This window comes from Amborella trichopoda, chromosome 13, assembly GCF_054954075.1.
Source record: "Amborella trichopoda isolate Santa Cruz 75 chromosome 13, AtrichopodaSantaCruz75HAP2 v2.0, whole genome shotgun sequence".
In the NCBI taxonomy this organism is placed as follows: domain Eukaryota; kingdom Viridiplantae; phylum Streptophyta; class Magnoliopsida; order Amborellales; family Amborellaceae; genus Amborella; species Amborella trichopoda.
Genome location: NC_142348.1, coordinates 5,246,450 through 5,258,250, shown reverse-complemented (window position 1 = coordinate 5,258,250; position 11,801 = coordinate 5,246,450). Strand labels below are relative to the sequence as shown.

The 11,801-nt window shown below is 34.2% G+C and overlaps 1 protein-coding gene across 3 annotated transcripts; it reads left to right on the top strand.

Moving 5' to 3' along the window:
- The first annotated feature begins 7,284 nt into the window (after nt 1–7,284).
- On the top strand, nt 7,285–11,561 carry LOC18428764 (SPX domain-containing protein 3). Of its 3 annotated transcripts, XM_088856479.1 has the most exons (4): nt 7,285–7,643; nt 8,112–8,277; nt 11,205–11,352; nt 11,482–11,561. In XM_088856479.1, the coding sequence occupies exons 1-4, from the start codon at nt 7,422–7,424 to the stop codon at nt 11,507–11,509; spliced, it is 564 nt and encodes a 187-aa protein (XP_088712605.1). In that variant the 5' UTR covers nt 7,285–7,421; the 3' UTR covers nt 11,510–11,561. The 3 variants fall into 3 exon arrangements, with proteins under 3 accessions (XP_088712605.1, XP_006838126.1, XP_088712606.1); XM_006838063.3 differs by lacking the exons at nt 11,205–11,352; nt 11,482–11,561 and adding an exon at nt 9,887–10,353; XM_088856480.1 differs by lacking the exons at nt 11,205–11,352; nt 11,482–11,561 and adding an exon at nt 9,683–10,353.
- The last annotated feature ends 240 nt before the right edge of the window (nt 11,562–11,801 follow it).

Genomic DNA, 11,801 nt, shown 5'->3' with positions numbered 1-11,801 from the left:
TTTTGATGAATATAAACTTCCATTTTTTATATAACAAACATGAACAAAATAAAAGCAAACAAACGGGGCATCTTAAGAAAAACGTGGAGCATACATCAATACACACAATACACATGTGCTTGTAGAAAAATAGTATCCACATCTGCCAAAGGACAACATAACAACATAAACAAATAAGGAATACAAATATAGTTGGAAACTATTTTTGAAAAAATATTTTCGCATGAAAGAACTCTTCTATGTGATGTGGTTTACGAGTTTTTTCATGTTAATCGGCTCCGGCTATCAAATTCACATTTAATGATTGTAAGTAACTAAACCATTTTTTATATTGTATGGATATGCATTTTTTTCTTCTTTAGTGGCATGTGGTTGTGCAAATTTAAGCCCTATCTTGTCCTTTGCGAACATGGGTAGAGAGAAGAAAATTGAAGACAAAGGAACCTATTTAATGTGCACAGTAAATTTAATTCATAGCTGAAATAGGGTTTTGGTTGGGTAGTTGATTGTTGGTTGCGAATCCATTTAATGGATTTTTAGCTTTTCTTTGTTTGGTTGATTTGATGTTTATTTTTTATGGTTTTTTCAGTTAGAATGTACTGGATTTTATGCTTTGAATTTGGTGGTTCATTTTAATTTATTGTTTTTTGTCATCATTTTTGTTTATGGATTGTGGTATTGGAGATTGATTTCCTATTCACCATTAGAGTTATTTATTTTTCTAGTTGATTGGTAGCTAAGATTATTAATTGTATGTCTGTGACTTATCAGCTATTTATTTATATTTTCATAATTTTCTTATTAGTAGCTGAATTTATGATTGTTGGGTTTTTCGAGAATGAAATTATGCGGAGCTTCTTCGGCCACATTAGTGTAAACTACAAAGTATATAGCCAAAAAAAATATTATTATCCTGTGGGAGTACGCTGTCCATTTACGCCCTCGGATAAAGCCTTTATCTATTATTAATTTTAGACTCATAGATTAACTTCAATAAAGAACATTTCCTAATTGCGCCATCTATGCACTTGAAAAAATAATGTCTCGAGATTGAACAAAGACCATCCACTTCTAAGTGTTAAAAAATTGAAATTGCTTTTTAAAAAAGAATCATCTGGTGATTCTTTTTATTCTTAAGTGGTTTCCAAAATTTTAGATTGAAAAAAACTCCTTGGGGCTCTATGCTCCCAAGGGAACATACGTGCCCAAGTATATTAAACTTTTGCGATGCCAATAAGATGATCCGAGTCACATGAGGGTGATGGGACATGAATTTAATAGAATTGTGAGATATAAAAGTAGGGGCAATTTGAGGAAGTATTTTTCGAACTTTTTTCTTTCTTTTTTTCTTGGTTACAAACCTATTCAAAATATTCGTCTGGGATAAGTGTGATACAATAGATCATTTAAGTTGAATGCTTTATAATAGTTTTGGACCTTTAGTTATGAGACAAAAAGTTACTTTGTATTTTTTTCACGATCTGATATGTTTATTTTGTTATGGAAATGTGTATAATGTGATTATTTATTGTTTGTATAGGGATATAACAATAATTATCAACCCTTATATATAAGATGGGGAGGTTGAAGATGTGGCATTGACTAGCACAACATCCAAGATAAATTTTTCAAATATTATATCATATTTCAATTTGTCAGATTTCACATCTAAATGGTAAAAATAACAATGAACCCTTTCTACCAAAACTGCGTAGTCTTATGGTATAAGGTCCCATTTGTTATACCTATTGTGTATATCTTATATTTTGAGAATTGCTTCATTGAATAGGTATCACGCAGTCATCCATGAAAACTTCAAAAGTGAATTGTTAATATAGCTAATTTCTAGAACTTCAAGCATCCAAAATCCCCAGTGTAATGCAAGTTCCGAAATCCCTAAAATTCTAAACAGGTTGTCAAATACATAATTTTTCCGTACCAAGTATCAAAATTTCCAACTTTCAAATTCTATAACTTCTAGCTTTTTAGCTTTGAATTATCATAATTTGGGATAGAATGCACCCAATATAAATAAAAAGAATTGCTCATGTTCAAAAAGATAGAGCAAATTTGCTCGAGTAAAGAAATTCCTAATTTTGGCCTCTTTACAAAATTATAATAATTTTTATAAGGGATTGTATACAATGATACCATTTATTTTTGGTACAAGGAGATCACAAATACTTATAACTATCTGATGTAAATTTTGATAGCTTGGGTGTGTCACAAAGTTTGAGAAAATTTCTTTTAAATTTTGAGTTTGGTCAATAGAATAAATCCAGCCACTTAATTTCACATCTAAAGGTGAAGATTAATTGTGACCACCTTATAACAAAGGTAAATGATCTCATTGTATACTTTTCCTTTTTATAAATAGTACTTATGTGAGTTATTGGTATTTTTAATATAGATTTCTCACTCTAAACACCATGTGATATGCAAATATCTTACATATGCCAGTAATTCTAAATTGGCACTCAAAAATACACATCTCACAATTGATTGAGACATAGGTTTTTTTTAAACACCAACATCTAACTAGGTATTCATGAGTATTGGTGCTTCGAAATACAACATCTTGTAAAAACTTAATAACTGTGAGGCCTTGGTATGCCAAACTACCAATATCTTACAAGATAACTCAGTGAGATATTGGTGTTCAAAAATACAATAATTTAATTATTAAAATATTGTTGTCTAAAAATATCAATATCTCATAGGATGTATAGAGTGAGAAATTGGTATATGAAAATACTAATATCTCTCAAATGACTTTTCCAAAGAATGGTTTCGATGTGATAGAAGGGAAAAATGGGAAACTGCATGTCCAACAATTTCTAACTAATGTCCAATAAGGATTCTCATTAATTAAAAAAAAGACCAAGAAGGAGAATGTTAAATAGTGCATCTCTTGATGTTGGTTTGATAAATTGGTTTGATAAATTTCCTTAGAAATTAGGATAAATGAGTAAGAGTGAAGACTGTGCTGATGTCAGAGTCTCTTGTTCAAATTTTAAAGGGAAAAATTGAATTGGGCATGGGTTCAACATTTGAACTCTGTGTTGAGGTGTATTCATGGCTATTGAAATTGCCTATGCCTCTTATCTTTTCTGCTTATAGCATTGAACAAAGGTTGTTTCTTTGACTCTGGTGATATCTTGGTATATTCTTCTTATGCATGAAGTTGTGGCATTGTTTTTGAGGTCTACGTTTGAAAAGAGGAAATATACACAATAAAATCATTTATTTTTGGCATAATGAATTCACAATCATTATTGACCACAAGATATGAAATAGGGTAGTTGAGGATGTGACATTGATTAGGCACAAACTTTAAAATTATAATTTCTCAAATATTGTGACACATTATAATCGGTTGGACTTCACAATTAATGACTAAAAATGATTGTAACCTTAATCTACCAAAGTGAATAGTCTTATAGTATGCAATCCTTTGAAAATATTTCTTGATTATTTGGATATTCAAAGTAATTGGATTGGTTTCTGAGGTGATCGTTGAGGAAAAATAAGTCCCCAAACCTAGAAAGAGGTGAGGGGAGGGTGCTTCTTTGGAGCCAAATTCTATATGTCTTAACTTGGGACCAATAAAAATAGAACTTTAGATGTCACACTGTAGCACTCACCCCCTTGAATACCTCTTTCTAAGCATTTTCGTCTCTCTCTACAAGTGAGCCTTTAAGAAAAATATGGGATAGGGTACACCCAAATCCAAAGAAGAAAAGCATTATACATTGCTCATGTTTCAGAAAAATAGAAGGTACTTATGAGCAAAATATACAGAGTTATGTTACAAGGACATGGTTTCGATTGTAAGAATTTGACCTCAATACATGCTTCAAATTTGCTAATTTTGGTAAAGTTGCAGTCCTACCACAACAGGTAGGGAACTAGGGATGAAACCTTCCATATTTTCATTAATTTGGATTGAGTGGACTTAGCATGGAATGAAGAAAGACACTGGCTCTTAGAGTCAGGGCTTTAAAATCCAACGATCAAGATGAGGAAATTAATGATCTTGATAAGGAATAATTGGTTCTTAGATGATTTAGATCTCCCCCAGGAATCACCCCATACTATTTTCTTGTCTCCTTTTCTAATTTTTCTAACCAATCATCCGGCCTGGATCATTGTTTTCTATAAATTTCGTTTATCAAATTTTCATTGATCCAGATAACGCAAAGTAGGTGGACAACTCAAAACCCAATACGGATTTTTAAAGGAATTGTATACTAGGATACCATTTATTTTTGGTACAAAATATCACAAGTGCTACTTGCTATTAGATGTCAAATTGGTTGGCTTAGAGTGTGTTACCATCTTCAAGAAGTTCTTTTTAAAATTTGAGTCTAGTCAACGGTACATTCATAATTAGATTTGAAATATGGCAGACAACATTAATTATGACCTCCTTGTATTAAAAGTAAGTGGGCTCTTTGCATCATTTTTCATTTTTGGAGCACTGGTTACAACCAGAGTAAGCAAATCCGGGAATATAATATATCAACAAAGAAAAACATCAATAATAAATCGGTTTTATTTCAAAAAGTTGGAGAAAAAATCAGGTAAAAAATACATATCGCAAAAAAAAAGAAGATAAACTATAGAATCGTGAAAATTACAAATTTATCTCCAAAAAAAAGAGTGAAAAAATCGAATATGTAAAGGTGACATTAAAGCCATTGGCCAATGATTTTATGGCCTTGCCAAGTGTTATTAGAATAATGCTTGATAATTTTGGGTCTCAACTTTCAATAAATTCAACAATAATGCTTACCATGTTGTTACAAAACATACAATAGATTTATTAAGAGCATAAAATGAAACAACAACATACTATACACGAGAACTACATTAGTAAATAACAAGAATTATAAACCAATGTATAGGATTATTGCCCAAAGAAAAAAAACAAAAAAAGGCCTCAGTTTAATATTGCAATTAACTAAAACAAAAAATAAAGATCCAAATCTGTAAAATAACTGTCCATCCAAAATGTTATGTTGTATATAGTATAAGCAAATAAAAAATGTAAAACAAAAATATAAAACTAATCAAACTCCTCTATGCATAAAGGAAGCAACAAAATGCTTATGCAGATTCGAATCTCACATTGAATTCCTAACTACCTAAATCTTTAGTATCATTGAATATATCTTTTACTCATTATAAGGACGCTCAATGTTTAAAGGAAAAATCGATTTTTCATTATTACTCTTCTTCTAACTCTACCTATTATTCTTCTAACTTTTCTTCTAACTCTACCTATCATTGTTTCCTGGTTGTATTTTATCATTCAATTTGTTAAGGAAATTTATTGGAAAAATATTTGATGGAATTTTTTTATTAAATCAAGATTCTTAATTTACTCCACGGGACAATTGTTAATGTGCGTATCTTTAAACTAAAATTAAATAATATTAAGTTAAAGAAGAAATAAGATAGAGAATATATTTTTTTTGAAAAAAAATATAAAAATGTGGATTTATGTCGGTTCTATTAAAAAAATAAAAAAAAAATTATGATCTTTTAAAAAACTTGAAGTTTTTAATGGATTTAAAAAAATCAGAGATTTTCTTGTTAAGTATGATTATGACCAGAGTTGATGCTTTGGGAATCCCAGAAGGTTCTTTTTTGAAAGGGCATATATGAGGAAGATTCATCCATTTTTATTCAAGGAATCATCCAAGATCCAAGGTTTTGTGCCCTCTTCTTTTCTCCTCCAAAATTCAAGATTTGTGTCCCCTCTCTCTTGTTCAAACCTCAAAGTCTTGGAATATACGATGGGATTTTAAGGTGCCAAAACCCTAAATAATAATAACACACCTTTGAAACCTGAAACCTTTTTTGGCGCTTTTCCCAATTGACTCCCTTTCTACCTATCTTTTATCTCAATGACCAAACCACCCAAGACCTTCCAAATCGAAATAGATGCTCTGTAGCAAGGGAAAGCATAAGCTATAATTCATAGCATTAGCAAGCACTATTCATAAGTTTTTCACCGTCATTTAATTATTAATTGGATGGTGATGAAGAGTGGGCATCGAAGCATGAGATGAACCACACGGGGAGTCTGCCTCTCATGTCGACCGTCACTTGAACCAGTGATTCAAAAACATGAATGGGGCAATGACCCCCCAAGAGGGGCGGGGTAGAAGGTCTTTTGATTTCGATTCTACCAATCTGATTCGAAAGATTCCCAGGTTAGAACCAAAATAGTAAAAAAGCTAAAAAATTTTGGGAGATCGAAGCGAATTTGGGGGGCTTTTGGCCAAGAATTGCCATGCTCCCAATCTGATCCAACTCAAGCATTTCCCAAGTCAGATACACAATTTATGAGTCATTGGATTCAGCATTTCTAACCTAAAATGATGGATGGTTATATCAATCATGACATGCTAGCAAGCAGTCATATGATTCATATAACCACAATAGTATCTTGGTCATGAGGTTATCACCGTCCCATCTATGGATACGACAATACAAGGATTGAGGCCCTTAAATAATCTAATTAATTGATTCGCATGTTCCTTCATTGCTACATTCATAGATTGGAAGGTGATATCCTCATGATCTTCTTGTTATCATAATGCACATGAATCATATTACATAATGGCAATGCGTTGGGTGGCCTAGCCCGGCCTGGTCAGCCCGCCATGAAAAAGTTGGGCTTAGGCTACAAAATGCGACTTAAGACCGGCACAACCTCATTTTTTCTTTATTGTTCTTGAAAAAAAATTTGTTTTCATCAAGCTAGGCTTGGCTCGGACTGGGCATAGCCTGGGCGGATTGGGCATGCCCTTGGCCAACTGGGGCTTAGGTACAATGAATGATCGGGGTGGCAATGGACTCGGACCTGACTTGAGGGACAGACTTGATCCAGGTTTGGGTATGGGTCCAAAAATTAGACCCGACAGGTAGGGTCCAAGTCCAAATCTTGGACCTAAATACTATTGAGGGTCCAGGTCCAGGTTCAAGGTCTGGGTCGCAGACTACATTTTTGGGTCTGGTTCCAGGTCCGGAGAATTCAGGTATGGTCATGGTCAGGTCTGGGACGGGACCGGTCCGGCCTGTTGCCAACCCTTTTGAGTGAACTCCGAAGTTCTCACCTAACGTTTTGGCCATTTTGGTTAATGAGGAGGTCAGTGTGCACATTTGTGTTGGATGTGCCGTGCATATAAATTCAACACCAGCATGGTATATGCTGTCAAATATTCCCCACGTCCCGATCCCATCAACAATGTTGAAGCCTGAACTTTAGAGAGCGATAGAGAGAGAGAGAGAGAGAGAGAGAGCGAGAGAGGCTCGGGTATATATATACATGCGCATAGCTGCTTAGCCAAGCTCATTGCAGAGCAAGAGGTGGAGAGAGAAAGGGAGGAGAAATTGTAGAGAGAGAGAGGATGAAGTATGGGAATCGGCTAAGGCGTCAAATAGAGGAGACGCTGCCGGAGTGGAGAAACGAGTTTATAGCTTACAAAGACATGAAAAAGTACCTGAAGACGCTTTCTCATACGAGTTTGTCTTTGGAGGAGGCAAGATTTATATGTTTGTTGAACGCTGAAATTGAGAAGATCAATAACTTCTTCTTGGAGCAGGAAGAAGACTTCATCATCAGGCAAAAGGTTTTTTATCTCTCTTTCACACACGCAACGGACCTTTATTTACTAATTGGGTTCTTATATTTCAATAGTTAAATTGTTTTTTCCTCTCTCTCCCTCTGTTATTTCTGAACTGGATCCCTAGAATCTCTCAATGTGTTGCTCAGTTCTGTTTTTTTTTTCTTCGCTGCACTGTCAGTATGACTCACTCTCTTTCTCTCTCTCTCTCTCTCTCTCTCTCTCTCTCTCTCTCTCTAAAACACACAAACAATGGGGGACCTTCATTCATTAATTGGGATTTTATCCTTCAATAGCTGTTATTTCCCCAAATTCTCTCTCTCTCAAGGTGCGGGTTCTTAATTCTGATTTCTGAGTTGGGTTCTTAGAAACCTCCCTCATGCAATCAGAGAGACACGAATTACTTTCATTTGGGGTGCCAATTATCAATGTAGAGAGAGAAGGAAACAATGTTCTATCTCTCCCCTGGTTCAGGAATTGCAGGACCGGATTCAAAGCACCATAGCCACATTTGGGGCAAATGGGGTGAGGCCTTCTGAAACAGAGTACGAAGAAGCAATGGCAAAGATTAGAAAGGATATGGTCAATTTCCATGGAGAGATGGTGCTCTTGGAAAATTATAGCAACGTCAATTACACAGGTAATCAACCTCTAGAGAGAGAAAATGCTTCTCTCATCAATTGCGATGACATTGAAATCACCCAAAAAAAAAATGAATGAAATTGAACCTAAGAAGGAAAACAACTCATGTCACTAGTGTTATTGTAGGGTTCGGTGACAGCAAATCGCTGCACCCATATCTTAAGGGTATTATGGTAAAATAAAAATAAATTTTTATTTTAAAGATTAAGAGTGTTATAATAAAATAAAAATAGATTTTTTTTATAAGCAAGAAAATGATCTCAAAAAAGCTTAATACTCATTCGGGTCACCTCTTTGGGGGGTTATGAGAATACATCTCTAATATGGAGATGGGTCTCCAAGAGAGAAAGACATGGTCTTTGATAGAGGCATTATTCTCATGACTTATCACGGTGGAAAAGATGACGGTAATCGACGGTGTTGCTAGGTCGGGAGAGCAGATTTAGAAAAGGGATCGGTGATGATCTTTTACCTATGTTTAGAGATAGATATTATCTCTTGTAATCCAAAAGTATAATCTTGATTGTGATAGTAGATTTCGACTTGCCGAGGCCGTAAATGTAGCCCTATAAGTGAACCACTTAAATTTTGTATTGTTGTCGTATGATTTTTATGGTTGTTTTATTTCTCGCATTAGAGTTATAGTTGTATTTATTTACTTCGTATTTAACTAATTAAGTACATAATCTTGAGTGGGATTCCAGTATTTGAGATTCATAGTTCTACAAGTGAGGGTTGCAGAGAATCCTACAGTTATTTAGCAAATTGAGAGAGGAAATTTAAAACTCCCTCCAATTCAAGGTTCAGGAACAATCGGCCCCAGGCCGATACTCAAGTGAAACTCACATTAATTTTTTTTTAAAAAAAATGTAAAAATTTTATTAAATGGCAAAACCAATTCATAAATATTTTATGGGAAAATATTTAAAGAGGCTATTTACCTTTGGTTCAAGGTGGTCATAAATAATCTTGACCATTGAATGTAAAATTGGGTGTCTACATTTATTTCATTGACCAAGCTCAAAGTTCAAAAAAAATTTTCTCAAACTTTGTGGCACACCCAAGCTATCAGATTTCACATCGAATGGTTATAAGTAATTGTTACCTCCATGTACCAAAGGTAAATGGTGTCATTGTATTCAATCTCATATTTTATACATAATTTAGATTATTGAACAACGATTTCTTTTTCTTGTCATGCACTTTATTTTTATATAGCCGACCCCAATTAGTTGGGAAAAAGATTTGATAATAACATTTTATCTTTCTTTTTTTAAAAAAATTTTATATTTATATTTTATACTTTTCCAGCTTATTTGAAATTTTTATATTATTGTTGATTTAGTTTTATTTTTACTATTCTATTTCTAACATCTATTTTGAAATTATTTTTTTATTTTTAGGGCTTTCTAGTGATGTAGACTACTCAAGCAAGTCAACTCTGACTCGTCCAAGTACTAGGCTCGGGCTAGGGCCGAAGTTCAAGGCCTAAACCGAGTTCCATGACATTGCTTCGATTACATGTCATTGGACATCTAAAAGCACATAGTTAGGAAGATACCAACCTCAATTTTTTTAATTTTTTACCGGGTTTTTTGTTTTTGCAGGCCTTGGAAAGATCTTGAAGAAATATGATAAGAAAACTGGTCGGTTTCTTAGGCTCCCATTCATTGAGAAAGTATTGGGGCAGCCATTTTTAATGACAGATCTTCTCTCTAAACTTATCAAAGAATGTGAGAAAACAATGCAGGCTTTATTCCCAGTTGAAGGGGGAGGAAATGAAGCATGGGAGGAGAGCATATTTAGGAACACAGTGGCTGCACTTGTGACCATAAGAGAGATGAGAAGGGGCAGCTCAACTTATAGCCCTTTCTCTCTCCCCCCAATAGATGACCATGGAGATCATTTCTCTCTCTACTCGCTAATTCCTATACAGTAGCTCGGATTACGAGACCTGGGATTTTACTTCTTTTTTCTTTTTTTTTGACAATAAGACTTGGGATTTTACTTTACACGAACAAATTATAAACTCATGTTTGCCACTAATTGACTACTATATACAAAAATTTTGTTACTTTTTTGCTTTGTGTTTGGTAATGGAATGAAGAAAATGTTGTAGGCACATAAAGATACGAGCCTCTCTCTGTCTCTCTCTCTTGTAAAATGCAGCATTTTATAATTCGCGATTTCTTATCCAGATTGCTCATTCAGACTAGGGATTGGCTGCGACCGATCTGGTTTGGGGAAGATTTGGGGTCTCCAGCTAAAACACCCTCTTTGATACTTAACAAAGCTTATCTAATGTTTCTTGTATCCACCATAAATCCCCACATCCCTGTTTTAAAATTTTTATTATTTTTAATGTTTCCTGGATCACCAATTCACATCAATACATCAACGATTCACTGATCCAACTCAGATATGTAGGGACAATCCATGCCATTGATCTGGGTTTTGAATCACCTAGTAAAAGCGGTTGAAGATATAAATATGTCGTGATATGTATAAATCTTATATATATTTTCTTTTTTTTGTGGATATGTTTGCTCTTGTATAAATATGTGTAATTTGTCATATATAACAACCTTTTTGTATATTTATACCTTTTTACTGTTGCTTTTATTCGTGGTTGATCCAAGTATCGAATGGATGTTAAAAAAGCCTTCCTCCATTGAGATTTGCATGAAGAAGTCTATATGAAGCTCCCTCCTGGCCTATCTCATCAGTCTCATAAAGTTTGTAGGTTTCGACGAGCCTTATATGGTCTTAGAGAAGCACCTTGTGCTTGGTTTGAGAAATCCACTCATGTTGTTGCTCGTTGTAGTTTTGTGCAAAGCTGTCATGATTCAGCCCACTTTGTTTATCACTCATCTAAGGGCATTGTTCTAGTATTATTATTATATGTTGATGATATGATTATCACAGGCAATGATCTTGATGGCATTCGTGATATCCAACTTCATCTTAGTAACTGTTTTGAAATGAAGGATCTTGGCCAACTCCGTTATTTTTTGAAAATAGAGGTGGACTCTTCTCCATGCGGCTATGTTTTATCTCAAGTCTTATTCAAAAGGTAAGTTTAACTAACACTAAAACACTTGTTGGTTGTCTTAACTCTTTGACAAAAACCCGACTTAATATTAGTCACGTTGTTCACATTATCAGTTCATGTATACACCCCGTTCTTTTCATTATGCTGCAGTACTTCGGATCCATGGCACTTTATTTGAGGGTCTTCTTTTCTCTTATACTTCTCATCCAGAATTGCATGCTTATTATGATGCTGATTGGACGGGTGATGTTACGGATTGTCGTTCCACCATTGGATTCCTTATTTTTCTTGGTGATTCCTTTATATCCTGAAAAAGTAAGAACCATGATGTACTTGCTTATGCTACATGTGAGATTATCTGGTTACGATGGTTACTTCGAGATGTAGGTGTTTTTCATTCTACCCTTTCACCAAATTTTTTGTGATAATAAAAGTGCTATCCAAATAGCTCACAATGATGTATTTCATGA